The sequence below is a fragment of the Heterodontus francisci genome, chromosome 2 (genome assembly GCF_036365525.1).
Source record: "Heterodontus francisci isolate sHetFra1 chromosome 2, sHetFra1.hap1, whole genome shotgun sequence".
Taxonomy (NCBI): Eukaryota; Metazoa; Chordata; class Chondrichthyes; order Heterodontiformes; family Heterodontidae; genus Heterodontus; species Heterodontus francisci.
In genome coordinates, this window is record NC_090372.1 from 84486070 (window position 1) to 84506416 (window position 20347).

General features: G+C 43.2%; 1 protein-coding gene across 1 annotated transcript in view; it reads left to right on the forward strand.

Moving 5' to 3' along the window:
• The window catches only part of ngly1 (N-glycanase 1), a 106896-nt gene extending 86938 nt beyond the window's left edge, over window positions 1-19958 (forward strand). The window contains exons 8-12 of the mRNA XM_068059858.1: window positions 4553-4663; window positions 10098-10271; window positions 18251-18436; window positions 19221-19398; window positions 19519-19958. Coding sequence (XP_067915959.1) covers window positions 4553-4663; window positions 10098-10271; window positions 18251-18436; window positions 19221-19398; window positions 19519-19694 — 825 coding nt within the window. The 3' untranslated portion in view covers window positions 19695-19958. The remainder of the gene's footprint in view (window positions 1-4552; window positions 4664-10097; window positions 10272-18250; window positions 18437-19220; window positions 19399-19518) is intronic.
• Window positions 19959-20347: the final 389 nt, after the last annotated feature.

Sequence of the window (20347 nt, forward strand, 5' to 3'; positions counted from 1 at the left end):
CCTCAATTATTTACTAGCTATATTAATGACTTGGAGGAGGGGACAAAGTGTAATATATACACATTTGCTGACGATACAAAAATAGGTGGAAGGGCATATTGTGATTAGGACATACGGAATTTGCAAGATTTAGATAGGTTGAGTGAGTGGGCAAAAACTTGGCAGATGGAGTTTAATGTAGGAAAGTGTGAGGTCATGCACTTTGGTAGGAAGAATCAATAGGCAGACTATTATTTAAATGGAGAGAGACTCCAAAAAAGTGCAGCACAGAGGGATCTGGGTGTTTAGTTTAGTTTAGAGATACAGCGCTGAAACAGGCCCTTCGGCCCACCGAGTCTGTGCCGACCATCAACCACCCATTTATACTAATCCTATATTAATTCCATATTCCTACCACATCCCCACCTGTCCCTATATTTTCCCTACCACCTACCTACACTAGGGGCAATTTCTAATGGCCAATTTACCTATCAACCTGCAAGTCTTTAGCATGTGGGAGGAAACCGGAGCACCCGGAGGAAACTCACGCAGACACAGGGAGAACTTGCAAACTCCACACAGGCAGTACCTGGAATTGAACCCGGGTCGCTGGAGCTGTGAGGCTGTGGTGCTAACCACTGCGCCACTGTGCCGCCATGTTCTTGTGCATGAAACAAAAAATTAGCATGCAGGTGCAGCAAGTAATTAAGGCAAATGGAATTTTGGCCTTTATTTCTAGGGGGTTGGAGTTTAAAAATAGGGAAGTCTTGTTAAAACTGTACAGGGTGTTGGTGAGGCCACACTTGTACTGTGTCCAGTTATGGTTCTTGTACTTAAGAAAGGATATACTGGCATTGGAGGCACTTCTAAAGAGATTCACTAGGCTGATTCCTGAGATGAAGGGGTTGACTTATCAAGAACGGCTAACCCGTTAAGCCTTTATTCATTAGAGTTTAGAAGAATGAGGGGTGATTTTATTGAAACGTACAAGATTCTGAGGGGGTTTGACAGGGTAGGTTTTGAGGAGATGTTTCCACTAGTGGGGGAATCTCGAACTAGGGGACATAGTTACAGAATAAGGGGACACTCATTTAGAACTGAGATGCGAAGGGATTTCTTCTGAGGGTGGTGAATGTGTGGAATTATCTACCCCAGAGAGTTGTGGAGGCTAGATCACTGATGGTGTTTAAAGAGGAGGTAGATAGATTTTTGAAATATCGGAGAGTTGAGGGCTATGAGGAGCTGGCACAAAAGAGGAGTTAATGTCTGGGGCAGATCAGCCACGATCTTATTGAATGGAAAGGCAGGCTTGAGGGGTCGAATGGTCTACTGCTGCTCCTATTTCTTATGTTCTTATAAGTTGGGCATGAAACCAGTGGCAGCAATCCCATTCCATGCTGGCTCGTGCAGGACAGGTTCATCGGTGTCACTTATTCATTCAATTTGTGCTGTCAAAATGTGCCTCGACTTAGGAGCCCTTCATTGTGGAAATTGTAAAATGTGAGTTTCGTACAACATACCAAGAGGGGAGGGGGTTAAAGTTGTTAGTTTGGGAGAGGTTTCACCCTAGAGAACACTGGTAACTTTAAAATGACTCGAGCATTAAAGTGCAAGAAAAATAGGAATGGCAGTTCTGATGAAAGGTCACAAACCTGAAACGTTAACTCTGCTTCTCGCTCCACAGATGCTGCCTGACCTGCTGAGTATTTCCAGGACTTTCTGTTTTTATTTCGGATTTCCAGCATCTGCAGTATTTCGCTTTTATGTTATAGGAAAATAGGAGACTTGATTGTCAGACTGTTCCTTGGTATCTTTTCCCTTTGGTGGCATGCCTCAGTAGCTATTTTTTTTTCCACCCTACACCCCACAATCCCTTGTCAATATGACCTTGGTGCAATGCATATTAAATGTAGTATTAAGTTAAATTTAGCTCTTGAGTGATTAAATTCACAGGACTGCACAATTAGGAGATTATGATTTAAACAGACAGCGTTGTCTGAATAAGCATGCTTCAGACAATGAAAATTACTTGGGACGCTTTGGTAATCATGTACACTTATTCTGGGTGAGTTGGCTCAATTTATGAACAAAAAAAATTCAAGGTCACTCAAATAAAAGCAAAATACTGCGGATGCTGGAAATCTGAAATAAAAATGAAGTGCTGGAAATACTCAGGTCTAGCAGCATCTGTAGAGAGAGAAACAGAGTTAACATTTCAGATTGATGATCTTTTGACCTGAAGTATTAGCTCTCTTTCTCTTTCCACAACTGCTGTCAGATCTGTTGAGTATTTCCAGCACTTTCTTCTTTTATGTTCAGGTTCAGTTCAGTTCAACAAAGGCTGTGAGAAGGCAGATCTTGATCTCAGCTGGGAGTTAAAATGTAACAAGTTGGTTTTCCTAGCTTGTAGCTAACCCAAAAGGAAATGTATTTTTTTTTTTAAATTCCATCCTGTATTCAGGCGGAGTGTCTTTATCTGAACATCCATGGGAAGAATCCTAGCATCAACCAACAGATTTATCGCTTCATTTTGGATAAGTGAGTCAATCATTAGCAATACTCTGCATCACTATGAACTATCTTATTCAGACATCAGATCATTGAGATTATTGCAAACAGGTTACTTAATTCCAAACTTTCACCACAACATCTGTGATCTTGGAGGCACCTCAAACCTAGCTCTGTCAGTTGGGACTTGGATTCTTCTCATGCAGCTTCAGATAATCAAATACCCAGAATAATAGCATGTTCATAACTAGGTAATCGTTGGGGAACTTGCTCGAGCTCCGTCCTGGTATAACACTTACTCTCTTGCACTCTGGTCATTCCTCCTACTACAGACCCAACTTCACTCCCTTAAATCTAAGGGGTGCAGACTTCAACGTATATGGCACAGACCATTCATTCAGGTCTAGCTGGACCACATCAAGTACTATCGGGCCATGTACTCCTCTGCTAAAACTGCTCACTACTCCAGGGTCATCCTGGAACACAAAGTTAACCCCTGGTTTCTTTTATCCACTACATATGTTGCCTTAAAACTCCGTTTCCTTTCACCCCCACCTCCAAAAACATGGCACTAAGATTAAGATCATATGTTCTGTGGCATCAACCTGCATCTTTCTCTACCTGTGTTCCTATCTGCCCTTTCTAAGCTCATTTTGTTCATGAGACCTACCTCCTGCTCTCTCGACACTACTCCCATTCAACTGGTGACCACCCAACTTCTATTCCTGGCACTCATGTGAGGTGACATTGCAAACGGTTCCCTCTCTTCTAGTATTGCCCCCTTCCTTTTAAATCTGCAGTCATCAGCCCTTCCTCAAAAAATCCATCCTTGCAAACTACCACTCCATGTCCAAATTATTTTTTTTCCTCAAATCTTTGAAAGTGTTTTTGCTTCCCAAGTCCTTGACCATCTTTCCCACAACTCCATGTTTCAACCCCTCCAAGTTTTTTCCCCATTAGAGCACTGATACAGCAAATATGAAGGTCACAAATGACTTCCTCTGTGACTTTGGTTGTCCTCCTTGTCCTTCTCAACCTCTCTGCAACCTTTGACATGGTCAGCCATGCCTTTAATGTCTCTTCTCAGTTGTCCAGCTGAGTGGGACTGTCCTTGCCTAGTTTCACTCTTACCTATCCAGCAATAGCCAGAGAATCTAATGCAGTGGCTTCTCTTCCTGCTCCCACACCTGTTCCTTCTGGCAATGACCCCAACAATCTATTCCTGGCCTCCCTCCTATTTCACATCTACATGTTTCTGCTTGCCAACATCATCCAAAGACATGATGCCAGGTTCCACGTGTACTCTCATGACATTCAGCTCACCCTCACCACCCCCTTTCTCAACTCCTCGTCTGCCTCTGTCTGACATCTGGACCTGAATGAGCTGCAGTTTCCTTCACTGAAATATTGGAAAGCTCTTCAGTCCCTGTCACAAATTAGCTGTTCTTTCCACCGAATCCATGCCCCACCCTGACCACACTCTCACTGTCTGAACCAGACCGTTTGCAACCTAGAGTCCTATGCGACCTCCAAACCCTTATCTTCTCCATCTCCAGGACCTTCACTTCCACCTCCGTAATATTGCTGGTCTCGGCCCCTATCTAAGCTTATCTACTACTGAAACTATCATTCATGTTTGTTACCTATTCTTAGGCTCTGCTGGTAACCCTCCCATCTTCCACCCTCCATAAACCTGAGCTTATCCAAAACTACTACCCTCTCCCACTTCGCTCTGTCCACCAGTCCAACAACATCTCAAATTTAAAATTCTCATCTTCCTGCTTAAATTCCTCTTTGGCCTTGCCCTTCCCTATTTCTGTAACCTTCTCCAGTCCTACAATATCTCAAAGATCTCTGTATTCCTCCTCTCTAGATCTCTTGCGCAAGCCCACTTTCTTTGCCCTAATCATTGGTGGTCGTGCTTTTAGCCATCTAGGCCCTAAGTTCTAGGATTCCTCCCTAAATCTCTCCATTTCTCTCCTTTTTAAGACACTCAAGAAAACTTCCCTCTTTGATCACCAGGGGCTGTGTAACATTTATCATGGTGATCCCATTATCATTTCAGGTGGTTGATGTTAGCTGGAGATATTCATGCAAGCATGCGGAGCTTCTGACTCGCAGAACTAAAGTCCGGGAAGGATTGCTTCGAGAAACTATTAATAAATTAAATGCTGAGGTCAGTGTATAACTTTGTTTATGAACTAGTTGGAATACTACATGTGAATACCTATTCGCAAATGACTTTCCTATTGAAAAAGTTAGTGATTTAGAAATGTTGTATGTAAAAGTTAGTATGCTCACCTACTGATTCATTGCCTTAATATGTACAATCTATTCCTTATTCAAAGTCACTTAATTAGAATTACCTGATTTTGAATTTTTGAACACCAAATTCCAATTTTGCTGTTTATATTGCTTAATGCAAGTTAGTACATGGTTTGAAATTGGCACAGAAATTTGCTTTGAATTATCAGGAGTAGACTTTGTGTTTAAGAATGTGAAAATGTAATGTTACTAATATTTACATTGTTTATGCATTCTTCTGGGGGGAAAAAAACTTCCCCAACATCCACCATGTCCCTTACAGCAGCGATTCTCAAAGTTTGGTCTGCAAGGGGCCTCCCGGTGGTCCCTGGGCTGGTCCAAAATGCATGTCACTGACATGCAATGTCACGGCCGAGGCCATGTGAGATAACAGGGCCGAACCCTCATCCCCACCACTCGTGACATCACACAACCAGACCAGCTCCCATGTGCGCTGCACGAGTCATTGTAAGCGTGAGCAACAACTCTAGTTTTATAAGCAAGAACTAATGTTACTGTTGATTTTGTTTATTAATATGGATGCAAGATAAGTATTAGTTTCTCAGAAGATTGTTGTGATTTTATAACATTTCAGAATATTTAAAATAAAAGTGTTCTCTTGTATTAACGTTTATAATATGAAAATGTTTATACTTTTGCTTCTGATACAAATTAATTTGCTTTTATTAAATAAATGCACATAAATTTATTACATTTAGTTAAAGAGCAGCAAAATATTTATAGTTTCCATAAGTTCCCATTAATTCTAATTAGTTTTTTTGCGGTGGCAAGTGAAAGCAGGTGGGGTAGATGGTCCGCAAGGTCCTTTGCCCTTCCTAAGTGGTCCGTGGATGAAAAGTTTCAGAACCACTGCCTTACAGTTACATTCCCAAATCCCACAACTTTGCTCTTCTACATAAGATATAAGAAATAAGAGCAGGAGTAGGCCATGTCGCTCCTTGAGCTTGCTCTGCCATTCAATAAGATGGTGGCTGAGCTATTACATCAACTCCACTTTCCTGCTCTATCCCCATATCCCTCAATTCCCTTGGTGCCCAAAAATCTACCAAACTCAGTCTTGATTATACTCATTAACTGTGCATCCACAGCTATCTGGTGTAGAAAATCCCAAAGATTCACAACCCTTTTGAGTGGGGCGGCACAGTAGCGCAGTGGTTAGCACCGCAGCCTCACAGCTCCAGCGACCCGGGTTCAATTCTGGGTACTGCCTGTGCGGAGTTTGCAAGTTCTCCCTGTGACCGCGTGGGTTTTCACCGGGTGCTCCGGCTTCCTCCCACAGCCAAAGACTTGCAGGTTGATAGGTAAATTGGCCATTATAAATTGCCCCTAGTATAGATAGGTGGTTGGGGAATTGTGGGGATGGGATAGGAATATGGGATTAATGTAGGATTAGTATAAATGGGTCGAAGAGACTTAGTAGTTGGCAGGAAAAAAGACAGAGGCGCAAGGGGAGAGCCAACTGTGCAACAGCCCCAACAAACAAATTTCTCTGCAGCACCTGTGGAAGAGCCTGTCACTCCAGAATTGGCCTTTATAGCCACTCCAGGCGCTGCTTCACAAACCACTGACCACCTCCAGGCGCGTATCCATTGTCTCTCGAGATAAGGAGGCCCAAAAGAAAGAGTATAAATGGGTGGTTGATGGTCGGCACAGACTCGGTGGGCTGAAGGGCCTATTTCAGTGCTGTATCTTTAAATTAAAATAAAATAAATAAATAGCCAACCCCCTTATCCTGAGACTATAACACCTAGTTTCAGCCAGCGGAAACAACCTCTCAGCATCTATCCTGTCAAGCCCTCTTTTCAGAAATAAATTAGATGTTTCAATGAGATCATCTTCTGAACTCGAGGAAAATATAGGCCCATTCTACTCGATCTCTCCTCATAGGACAGCCCTCTGATCCCAGTGAACATTTATTGCACCCCTTCTAAGGCAGAAATAGCTTTCCTTAGGTAAGGAGACCAAAACTGTACACTTTGGTCTCATGAAAGCTCGATGTAACTGAATCAAGATTTCCTTATTCTTACTCCAACCCCCTTGCAATAAAGGCTAATATACCATTTGCATTCCTAGTTGTTTGCTTTACCTGCATGTTCATTTTCTGTGACTTGTGTACAGAAACACCCAAATCCTTCTGAATGCCAGCATTTACCAGTCTCTCACCTTTATAATAGAGTATTCTGCTTTTTCATTCTTCCTATCAAAGTGGATAATTTCACATTTCCCCACATAATTCTCAATCTGTCATGTTCTTGCCCACTTACTTAACAAGTCTATATACCTTTGCATCCTCCTCGTAGTTTACTTTCTCATCTAGCTTTGTATTGTCAGCAAACTTGAATATATTACTCAGTTCCTTCAGCTGAGTCATCGATATAAATCGTAAATAGCTGAAGTCCAAACATTGACCCTTTTTTTTTATTGGCAAGCTCGTTTTATTTACAAAAATGGAGCATCACAAAAATTTCCTTCTCCCATGTGAAGACAGTAGAAAGTTGTTCAACAGTTGAGTACTTCCATTTCACTGCATTAGATTGCACTCCTGCTCCTTTTGTAATTTAGTCCAACTTGAAGAAGCCGATGTCTTTGGCGTATTGTCTAAAACATTGGCGGCACATATTTAGGCCGTACTTCCGGATCAGGCCGTGTCGATTCGCACAGACTCGACATGAACGGGAGCCCTGGCCGAATTTCCTGGGATCCTTGGGGCACTCTACTAGTTACACCCTGCCACCCTAAAAATGTCCTTTTATTCGTACTCGTTTTCTGTCCATTAACCAGTCCTTAACCCAGGCTAATATTACCCTGAATCCCATGAGCAGTAATCTTGTTTAACAGCCTCTTCTGTGGCACCTTATCAAATATCCTCCGAAAATCCAAGTATATTACATCCACTGGTTCCCCTTTATCTACCCTGTTAGTTACAGTCTCAAAAAAAAACTCTGGGTGGTCAGACCCAGTTTTCCTTTCATAAAATTGTGCTGACTATGCCTAATTATATTGTGATTTTACAAGTATCCTGTTAAGTCTCTAATAATATATTCTAGAATTTTCCCTACTACTGATGTCAGGCTAACTAGCCTATAGTTCTGTTTTCTCGTTCTCCCTCATTTCTTGAACAGCAAGGTTACATTTGCTACCTTCCAATCGAGAGAGACTATTCTAGAATCTAGGGAATTCTGGAAGATCAAGACCAATGTATACACTATCTCTGAAGCCACCTCTTTTAAAACCATAGGATTTAGGCCATATTGTTTTGGGGATTTGCCATCTTCTAGCCCCATTAAGTTCTCCAATACTTTTTATTTACTAATATTAATTACTTTAAGTTCCTCACTCTCCATTAGACCCTTGGCTCCCACTATTTTTGGTATATGCTTTGTGCCTTCTAGTGTGAAAACTGATACAAAATATTTGTTTAACATCTTTGCCATTTCCCTACTCCCCATTGTAATTTCTCTTGTATTTGCCTCTAAGGGACCCACATTTACTTTCGCTAATTTTCCTTCTTATATGATTATAAATGCTCTTACAATCTGCTTTTAGATTTCTTGATAGTTTACTCTCGTTCTGTTTTCTCCCTCTGTCAATTTCTTGATCTTACTTTGCTGATTTTTGTTTTTTAAAACCAGTTCTGTCCTCAGGCTTACCTACTTTTCGATAACATTGTAAATGGCTTTGAATCCAGTACAACCTTAACTTCTCTAGTTAGCCGTGGTTAGATCTCTTTTCCAGTGGAATTTTTATTCCTTAAGGGAATGTATATTTTTTGAGAATTGTGAATTATTTCTTTAAATACCATCATATCATTTAATTTCCCAATCTACCTTGGCCAACTTGCCCCTTATAACCTCCATAAATTGCTTAAATTTAAGATCCTACTTTCAGACTTAACCATATCACGCTCCAACTCTATGAAATTTATCATATAATGATCACGCTTCCTCAGAGAATCCTTGACTATAAAATTACTAATTAACCTTATCTCATGACACAATTCTAGACCTGAAATATCCTGTTCGCTAGTTGGTTGCTCGACGTATTGTTTTACTTATGACTGTTTCTTCACCTTTATCTTTACCTTTGTTCCCAGAAAAACTATTACTGTCTTCTTTCCCTGAGACAATCCCCATATTTGCTCCCTCAAGTCTGATTGTTACAAACTCGAGCATCCCTTGTCTTCTACTTGGCCTTCTCAAAGTTCGTCTTGTCCCTGAGAACCACTTCCTACTCTTGGTTTCCTCTTCTCAATCAACTGATAACTATTCAATTTATTTTTCTGTTCCCCTTGCTAGTAGATAACTATCAGTAGTTGCATATCAAGAGACATCCTCTTTCTCCTTCAAAACTGTTGTTATCACCCTCCTTTTTTAGAAAAAAAAATTTTTTTAAACACCATACCTTCAAAACCTTCTGATATGGGTAACCCTCACCCAGCCTCTAACCTCTCTTTCCTCTCAAGGGATGACCGTTCCCGCCCCCAACAACTTCATCCCCATTTCTTCAGTAGCTCCCTATTCTAAACATCCCCAGTCCAGCTTCCAGTCTCGCGCCACTAAAATGACCCTGATGAGAGTCACAAACAGCATTCCCTGTGATAGTGGTGCATTATTTCTCTACTGTGCCTGATGTGGTTGATCACGCCATCCTCCTCCAATGCTTTTTCAGTGCCATTCACGTTTTTGGAAGTGGCTTAATCATAGTGACTAATCTAATCTGCAGGGTGGGTTCAACATCAGTGGGAATTTGTGGATGAGAGAAGATTATGTCTCTGTACTTAGATTATTAACGTGTCTTCAGTGTTGATTTGGATGTGAACATTTTGCATGTGTGGAGTTAATGCAAATTGTATTGATGATGCTCATGGTCTGAAAACCCTTTGTTAAAGGTAAGCACATTAGCATGCTGAGAACACCCTAACATTGTCAGAAGTAAAGTCAGACTGCTTAACTGACTCCTGGCCAGACCTCAGAAGAAGGGGAATTCAACCTCTGAGTGTCAGCTGAATCTGTAATGTCATTCTAGTCAGAAGCAGTGAGATAATTCCAAATAGATTTTGCTCTCGCTTGCAAGTGCATCTGGTGATTTATACTGCATGGTTGCTGACATAAAGGGGAGAACATTAAAATTAATCAATCAAGAAGATATTTTTTGAGTGGGACCTAAATAGTTTCATGCTTGAGTTTTAGTATAATATGAATGGAACAGAAAGACCCTAACATGGTGTATAAACCTGTCTGATTAAGCTGAAACTTGGTTTCATATGGATTGTTTTATAATTTCAGAGAAAGCACTTCCTTCCACAAAACAGGAAACAAGAGCTTTTGGAGAGGTATATTGTCGAACTTGTAGAATTCATTTCACCCAAGACTCCAATTCCAGGAGAACTTGGTGGGAGGACATCAGGATCAATAATATGGAGAGTAGCTAGAGGAGAAAGTGGAGCCCTTGCTCAGGTGGTAAGATCAATTAAACTTGGCTTTTTCAGGCCAACTTCTTTTTCAGGGTATTGTATTCTGATTATTAGAAGCTTTCCATTGATTTTCAAGATCTTTTGTACATTGTGGAATTCAGGATTCTTGCAAATAAATTATTTTTTCCATTGTAAACATTTCATGTTTTAAGCATGATAAACGAAACATTTCACCAAGTTTGCAAAACTATGGCTGTCACCTGTTCCAGCTGAAAGTACAAATTCCTGTAGGGCCATGACATTATAAACTCTGAATGACTTGGTTGGGTAAATGCATCATTAGTGATGTAGGTATGAACCCGTGATATTCTGGATTTGATCCCTGACATGTGCCGAGTTATTTGCTTTCAGCTAGGATGAAGCTAGGGTTGCTGTAATTGGCCACAGTGCCTCTGGACTGTGGAAGGGAAAAAATCAACAGGGTTCCATTCTTTATTGGCACCTGCTGGAAAGTCCACTTGTGAGTACATCCCTTAACAGGATCAACCTCATCTTTCCTGCCCCCTCTCTCACATGATCTATTTGCCTACTGGCCTTCCTATCCAGAGTTGTGCATGAGAAATGGCAGTTGTAGTAATGCAAATTTCACAGCCCCCCTTGCTGTCCCTGAGCTACAAGTTTCATGGGTAATATGGTACTTGCATAGAAACATAGAAAAGTTACAACACATTATTAGGCCATTCAGCCCATCGTGTCTGTGCCGGCTTAAAAATATGTCTATCCAACCCCGCTCACTTTCCAGCTCTTTGTCCATAGACGTCCTAGGTTACGACATTTCAAGTGCATATCTAAGTAGGCGCAGGCTTGGAAGGCCAAATGGCCTGTTCCTGTGCTGTATTGTTCTTTGTTCTTTGTACTTTCCAAATGCAGTGAGGGTTTCTGACAGTGAGTTCCAGACCCCTGCCACCCTCTGGGTAAAAAGATTTCTCCACTCCCCTCTAGTCATTCTACCAACTACTTTAAATATATGGTCCCTGGTTATTGACCTCTTTGCTAACAGGAATAGGCCCTTCCTACCCTCTCTATCTAGGCCCCTCGTAATTTTATATGATTCAATTAAATTTCCCCTCCGCATCCTGTGTTCAAAAAAATCCTCAGCCTGCCCAATCTTTCTTAGCTAAAATTCTCCATTCCTAGCAACATTCTTGCAAACGTCCTCAGTACCCTCTCTAATGCGGTCATATCCTTCCTGTAATGCAGTGACCAGAACTTTATGTAGTACTCTAGCTGTGGCTTAACTAGTTTTATACAGTTCGGGGATAACTTCCCTGCTTTTTTATTCTTCTTCTCCTCTTTGGCCTCCTTGTCGCGAGAGACGATGGGTAAGCGCCTAGAGGTGGTCAGTGGTTTGTGGAGCAGCGCCTGGAGTGGCTATAATGGCCAATTCTAGAGTGACAGACTCTTCCACAGGCACTGCAGATAAAATTGGTTGTCGGGGCTGTTACACAGTTGGCTCTCTCCTTGCACTTCTGTCTTTTTGCCTGCCAACTGCTAAGTCTCTTCGACTCGCCATTCTTTAGCCCCGCCTTTATGGCTGTCCGCCAGCTGTAGCGATCACTGGCAACTGACTCCCACGACTTGTGGTCAGTGTCACAGGACTTCATGTCGCATTTGCAGATGTCTTTAAAGCAGAGACATGGACAGCCGGTGGGTCTGATACCAGTGACGAGCTCGCTGTACAATGCGTCCTTGGGGATCCTGCCATCTTCCATGCGGCTCACATGGCCAAACCATCTCAAGCACCGCTGGCTCAGTAGGATGTATATGCTGGGGATGTTGGCTGTCTCAAGGATTTCTGCATTGGCGATACGGTCCTGCCACCTGATGCCAAGGTGCCACCTGATGCCAAGGATTTTCCGGAGGCAGCGAAGATGGAATGAGTTGAGACGTCGCTCTTGGCTGACATACGTTGTCCAGGCCTCACTGCCATAGAACAAGGTACGGAGGACACAGGCTTGAAACACTTGGACTTTTGTGTTCCGTGTCAGTGCGCCGTTTTCCCACACCCTCTTGGCCAGTATGGACATAGCAGTGGATGCCTTTCCCATGCGCTTGTTGATTTCTGCATCAAGAGACAGGTTACTGGTGATAGTTGAGCCTAGGTAGGTGAACTTTTGAACCACTTCCAGAGCGTGGTCGCCGATATTGATGGATGGAGCATTTCTGACGTCCTGTCCCATGATGTTCGTTTTCTTGAGGCTGATGGTTAGGCCAAATTCTTTGCAGGCAGCTGCAATCTTGTTGATGAGTCTCTGCAGACACTCTTCTGTGTGGGATGTTAATGCAGCATCGTCAGCAAAGTGGAGTTCCCCGAAGAGGACTTTCCATACTTTGTTCTTTGCTCTAAGACGGGCAAGGTTGAACAACCTGCCACCTGATCTTGTGTGGAGGAAAATTCCTCCTTCCGAAGACTTGAACGTATGTGAGAGCAGCAGTGAGAAGATCCCAAACAGTGTAGGTGCGAAAACACAGCCCTGTTTCACGCCACTCAGGATAGGAAAGGGGTCTGATGAGGCACCGCTATGCTGAATTGTGCCTTTCATATTGTCATGGAATGAGGTGATGATACTTAGTAGCTTTGGTGGACATCCAATCTTATCTCGTAGTCTGAAGAGACCACGTCTGCTGACGAGGTCAAAGGCTTTGGTGAGATCTGTGAAAGCAACGTAGAGGGGCATCTGTTGGTCGCGGCATTTCTCCTGTAGCTGACGAAGGCAGAACAGCATGTGTGCGGATCTCTCTGCTCAAAAACCGCACTGTGCCTCAGGGTAGACACGCTCAGCCAACATCCGGAGTCTGTTTACAATGACTCGAGCGAAGACTTTCCCCAATATGCTTAGCAGGGAGATTCCACGGTAGTTGTCGCAGTCACCACAGTCACCCCTGTTCTTACAGAGGGTGATGATATTGGCATCGAGCATGTCCTGTGGCACTGCTCCCTCATCCCAGCAGAGGCAAAGCAGTTCATGGAGTGCTGAGAGTATAGCAGGCTTGGCACTCTTGATTATTTCAGGGGTAATGCCGTCCTTTCCAGGGGCTTTTCCACTGTCTAGAGAATCAATGGCATCACTGAGTTCTGATTTTGTTGGCTGTTCGTCCAGCTCATCCATGACTGGCAGAGACTGGGCTGCATTGAGGGTGGTATCAGTGACAACATTTTCCCTGGAGTACAGTTCTAGGTAGTGTTCCACCCAGCGGTCCATTTGCTTGTGTTGGTCAGTGATCGATTCCCCTGATTTAGACTTGAAGGGGGGGGCGATCTTCTTGATGGTTGGCCTAAAAGCTCTCTTAATGCCATCATATATTCCTCTGATGTTTCCGGTGTCGGAGGCCAGCTGAATACGACTGCACAGCTGTTGCCAGTAGTCATTTGCACAGCACCTGGCAGCGCTTCTGGCTACTTTAAGTGCTACGGATGTTAGCTCGCTGGGGGCTTTCTTGTAGTTTAGCAGTGCAATGCGCTTAGCAGCTATGACAGGTTCCAGCTGTTCAAAGTGAGATTGAAACCAGTCTGCGTTCTGCTTCTCACGTTTGCCAAAGTTGGTCATTGCTGAGTCATAGATGGCGTCTCTGATGTTGGCCCACTTTGTCTCTCTGCATCCCCTGCAGGAGTGTTTTGAAGAGCTTTCTCAAGTGAAATAAGAAACTTGTGTAATAGCTGTGGATAAGAAATTCTGCTAGTGTTAATGCGCGGGCAGCCCTTCTGCTTGGAGTGATGTAGCTTCTTTGGTTTGAGTCTAACTTTGCTGCAAACCAGGGAGTGGTCGGTGTCGCAGTCCGCACTGTGGAAGCTGCGTGTGATTTGGACACCTGCTTATAGAGGCTCGCCGTGTGACGATGAGGTCCAGCTGGTGCCAACGACGTGATCTTGGATGTCTCCATGAAACCTGGTGACTGGGTTTAGTATGAAAGAACGAGTTGGTGTTGCAGAGGTTGTGATAGGTACAGAACTCCAGCAGTCTCTGTCCATTCTCATTCATCCTTCCAATGCCATAGCACCCAAGGCAGGAGGGCCATGAGTCAAGGTCGGTCCCAACCCTGACGTTAATGTCCCCCAGCAGGAACAAATGTTGGGTATTAGGAGTGCTACTAATGATATTATGGAGTTCCAGTTCTACAAGGTCTTTAACTTCAGATGGGGAGCAGAGTGTTGGAGCATATTTGCTGAGTAGCTGTACTGGACCAGAGGCGGTGAGCAGTCGGATGGATAGTATGCATTCCGAGCCATTTGAAGGTTGCTCTATCATGCTGAGCAAAGAGTTTCTGATGGCGAAGCCCACTCCATCAGGATCTCTACCTTGCCAGTCGAAGGTGTAGTCTTGCTCTTTTAGAGATCCACTCGCAGGGAGGCGTGTCTCCTGAAGTGCTGCAATGTCCATTTGAGTCCACTGAGCTCGTTGTTAATGATGGCGGTCTTCCGAGAGTCGTTGATTTGTGTAAGGCCAGGACACATAGTTCTGATGTTCCAGCTTGCAAACGAAGGGCTGGTACCTTCTTTCCTTTTTTTGTCATGCTGTTTGGTGCGGTGTTACAGTCCACTTGTCGGGCAATGGCCCGAAGGTCCAAGCACCCGTTGAAGCAGGTGGGCTGTGGCGGTACAGAACCTTTCTGACTGGGGGCTGCCCAATTTGAGGCGGGCGGTAGCTGTCTAGTGGGATGCGATGACCTCTCCCACCAACAAAGGCAACCCACGGCACCCAATCTCTACGCCAATTGAGCTGGACTTAAACCCGTAACTGCTGCCTTCGTTGTTGTTTTGGTCGCTGTGAGGTGACTATGGAGTGACCTCTCCATGGCGCATGCCTGGGCGGAATGTATGGAGGTTGTGAGTTGCCCACGCGTCAAAACCCCCCTCTTGGCCTTCCTAGTGGGGTCTAAAGGAGTGCAGAGCACGACATTTGGCACCGGTATGGCTGCAGGAACTGCCGGAAACATGCCAAAGGTGACACATGGTCTTTGGGGGTTCCGCTCCTGATTTTCTGTTATAGGTTTGCTCCCTTAGCCTTGGTCTCTCCCGAGGCGCCCACAAGGTAGTGGGGTTGTTAGGGCCCCTGCTCAGGGATAGGAGCTAACAAGTAAACTGTGCGATTTCATGGGGGAAGGAGATGCAGAGGGGTGCGTAGAGGAAGGGGGTGGGAGGGGGCAAGGTGGTGGGAGGGTTGTCAGTGCTATGGCCGGCCGCGATGTGGAGCTTCTCCTCCCGGGATCTGATCAAGGATTTTCTGTACAAGACCAGTGGGGGGCCTAGGCCTCGCTGGGCCTTTGGCATGCGCTCGTCGTCGCCCCAGTCCGGGCACTGCGGCTCAGGTTCCGACGCGACCCCGTAGTAGCTCCAGCATTAAATGAGCAGCAGGAGTTTGAGCTCTCTGCGCACAACCCCTGGCGAGCGGGCCAGCCCACAGCCTGCACGGCCTCCTCGATGTTGGCGTCCTCCAGGCTGACGCTGCGCTCGTGGTCGCCATCCAGCTCCACCAGATCATCCCAACCTCATTGTCATAAATCCTTTAGTGACAAAGGCAGTCTTCCTCTTTGCTCCTCCCCAGCCCTTCACAAATAGCTAGCGGTAACTAAGTCTACTTGAGGGGGTGGTGGGGGGCAGAAAGAAAGATACTAGTCAGTGTCTGGGCCTGCAGAAAGCCTGTACTAGTTGGGATCCCATGTGATTCTCTCCTTCAACGTCTTCAGCCTGAGTTAATAAAATAGCCGAATGTATTATCAGCATTTTCCTCATACCTTAGACTCAGATCTTTGTATTCATGGCCACTCTCTTTTATTCTATGCCTCGGCTAATAAAGGAAAGTGTCCCGTTTAATCATCTTAACCACCTTACCTACCTGTCCTGTTACCTTCAGGGATCTGTGGGCATGCACTGCAAGGTCCCTCTGTTTCTCTACCCTTCTCAGCATCTGACCATTTATTGTGTATTCCCTTGCATTTGGGGAGGCCACATAAAATATTACCTACACTTATAGAATCATAGGAGGGTTACAACACAGAAGGAGGCTGTTTGGCCTTTTGTGTCTGTGCCAGCTCTCTGCAAGAGCAACTCGCCTAGTCCCACTCCCCTGCCTTTTCCCCGTAACATTGCAATTTTTTTCTCGTCAGATAATTGTCCAATTCTCTTCTGAAAGTCACAATTGAATCTGCCTTCACCACACGCTCAGGCAGTGCATTCTAGATCCTAACTACTTTCTGCATAAATAAGATTTTCCTCATGTCGCCATTACTTATTTTGCCAATCACCTTAAATCGATGCCCTCTGGTTCTTGATTGTTCCACCAAAGGGAATAGTTTCTCCCGATGTACTCTGTCCAGACCCCTCATGATTTTGAACCTCTATCAAATTTCCTGTTAATTTTCATAGCTCCAAGGAGAACAGTCCCAGCTTCTCCACTCTATCCATGTAACTGAAGTTCCTCATCCCTGGAACCATTCTATCTAATCTTTTCTGCACCCTCTAATGCCTTCACATCCTTTCTAAATTTTGGTGCCCAGAACTGGACATAATACTCCAGTTAAGGCCAAACCAGTGTTTTATACAGGTTTATAATAACTTCCTTGCTTTTGTACACTATGCACCTACTTACACAGCACAGGATTCCATATGCTTTATTAACCACTTTTCTGGATTGAATTCCATTTGCCACATTTCTGCCCACCTTACTGATCCATTGATATCTTCCTACAGATGACGGCTTTATTCCTCCAAATCAACCATGTGGTTAATTTTCATATCATCTGCAAACTTCTTAACCATGCCCCCTACAATTAAGTTGAGAGAAACAGCACTGAAACAGGCCCTTCAGCCCACCGAGTCTATGCTGATCATCAACCACCCATTTATACTAATCCTACACTAATCCCATATTCCTACCACATCCCCACCTGTCCCTATATTTCCCTACCACCTACCTATACTAGGGGCAATTGCTAATGGCCAATTTACCTATCAACCTGCAAGTCTTTGGCATGTGGGAAGAAACCGGAGCACCCGGAGGAAACCCACGCAGACACAGGGAGAACTTGCAAACTCCACACAGGCAGTACCCAGAATTGAACCCGGGTCGCTGGAGCTGTGAGGCTGCGGTGCTAACCACTGCGCCACATAGGGCGGCACAGTGGCGCAGTGGTTAGCACCGCAGCCTCACAGCTCCAGTGACCCGGGTTCAATTCTGGGTACTGCCTGTGTGGAGTTTGCAAGTTCTCCCTGTGTCTTTGTGGGTTTTCTCCGGGTGCTCCGGTTTCCTCCCACAAGCCAAAAGACTTGCAGGTAGGTGGGTAAATTGGCCATTATAAATTGCCACTAGTATAGGTAGGTGGTAGGGAAATATAGGGACAGGTGGGGATGTGGTAGGAATATGGGATTAGTGTAGGATTAGTATAAATGGGTGGTTGATGGTCGGCACAGACTCGGTGGGCCGAAGGGCCTGTTTCAGTGCTGTATCTCTTCAAAAAAAAAGTCTAAATCATCGATAAATATCACGAACAGCAGGGGACCCAGTACTGCAGAACCCCAGACTTTGGAAACAGTCATCCAGTCACAAAAACACCTGTCAACGATTAACTTTTGCTTGCTGCCACTGAGCCAATTTTGGATCCAACTTGCCACTTTCCCTTGGATTTTCTGACAGTCTGCCATGTGGAACCTTGTCAAAAGCCTTCCTAAAGTTCATGTAAATGACGTCAAACGCACTACCCTCATCTATCCTCCTTGTTATCTCCTCAAAAAAAATTCAATCAAGTTAGTCAGTCATGGCCTTCCCTCAACAAATCCATGCCATACTTATTCACATACATGTTAATTTACCGTATGTAAAACACTTTCCGAAGTTTGAGAAACTGACGAAGGCAATGTTTTTCATTTTTTTTCTTTCCACTCAGTAAATTTTCTAAGTTCCCCCAATAATGTAAGTCTTTTGTGGTACCAGGCATGATTTTTCACCTTATCATTTTCTTTCTGCACAGAACACAGGATGCAGTTTTGTAGCTACTGAAAAAGAAAAAGCAGCAAAGTTGTTTCATCTCAAATACAATGTAGTAGAAAATCACTATATTCGAGTCTCCAACAACGATGAAATCATTAATGACTGGGAAAAAGGTGTGTGGAAAATGGATTCTGTGGTTCGAAAAGTGGAACAAGACTGGAAAATGGTATGGGTTTGCAGCAAGGTTTTGTACATGTCTTCATAGTTCCAAGAGGAATTCTGATAAATTTCAAATACAGTACAAGGGACATGCCCAATGCAGGTAGCAGTTTAGAGTCTGCTAGAGATGATTAACTTAGTTCTGAACATTGCCAGTCTGTCATGGGAATTCAACAATTAATATTTTTGATTACATATTTGCATAAGGATGTCTTTGAATGTATTTGCGTGTATTCGAGTTTTCTGCTAAAATTCCCCGGCACAAAGTGTCTGATTGTAGCAGCGTTGTGGAGTGGAGGGTGGGTGGGATGAACAAGAAGGAACTTCCCCATACGAGCTTGGCTGAGATCTGAAACTCATCAGTGTGAGGATTGCAGTGTGTATCCTGACTTTTTTTGTAGCAGAATGTGTTGTCATGCTATTTGGAAAGGGAGCATATAATTTAGAGACTCGATAGACATTTCTAATCTTAATAAAGAAAAGGAATGTGTATTTACTAGTTGCATTTCCCTATAATCCATTTTAAATAATTCAGCTTCATCAAAGGAGTATTAAAGTTTTCAAATGGAACTTCATAAAAGTTGACTTCTTTTCATTTACAAATGCAGGGCAAAGGTATAAATTGGTGAAAATATTTTTGAATCATTTGGCCAAACAGTTGATGCTTATCACTTTCGTACAGCTGAATATGACTCCCTTAAATTTGTTTTATAATATAAACATTATCCGATTAGTTGTACAAAAGTTTTACTAGATACAACTTGTTGCAGTGTAATTTTTTTCTTGCACAGGTGTACATTGCTCGCACAGAAGGATCATCATACGCCAAAGTCACTTGGAAGTTTGAATGTGGTTCAGTGGGTCTGAAGATTGACAATGTTTCTGTTCGATCCAGCAGCCAGACATTTCAAACTGGAAATGTTCGTTGGCATCTAAATTCAAACTTAGTCAGCATAGATCTAAGTGGAGGTGAGTATTGCTATGTTATTGAATTTGACAATCTTTTCCTCTTGATAAACACAATTTAGGGGAAATAGCAGTACAGTAACATAATGGTCTTAATATTTACACATCTTTCTTTTAAATTAGATCAAGGTACTCATTCATTCCCTAATTTTAATGGATCTACCGAATTAATTTTGGAAGCTGAGCTAAGTGGTGGAGAAGGAGATGTTGCATGGCAGCACACCCAACTCTTCAGACAAAGTTTGAATGATCGTCAGGATTATCCCATGGAGATCATAATAACTCTTCAGGATATTTAGATTAAGTGTGAATTATCAATAGCCTAAATAGAAGTTTTCAAATTTTCTCAAACCATGTATTTTTATATTAATGTATTCAATAGGCATTTGCACTAAAAAAAATATTTTCAGTACCATACTCTGGATGCAGTTGAGACTTGCAGTGAAACTTTTGTGAAGGCCTTGACAGGAGCACTTGTGTACAATGCAGAACATCAATAAAATATAAGATAGCTTTACTTTCTTGTACCATATGGTGAATAAAGATTGGATGTTTGTACTGTTTTCTCAATGTGTTGTAAAATATTCAATATGGCTTCTCACACTAAAAATGCCTTCAACACAAATTGGTTGCCACATTGTCTCATGAGTGACTACACGTCAAAAATTAATTGGATGTTGAGTGTGATTAGATGTCTTCAGACCATGATTAGCTGCTATACAAGTGCACAGTTTTATTCAGTATTAGTTTTTTAAATGATTATTAAACTAACATACTTTTGATAACTTATGGGTTAAATATAATTAATGCTCTATTGTATTTTTGGTCTTTGGATTTTTTTCTGTGTTCAGCATCTCAGATCCGTACTTTTTGGTGAGCTTTTTCTCCACATAGCCTGGGTTGTATCTTTATCTGCCCATTATCTAGGTAATTTGTAGAGATCCCAGGAGTC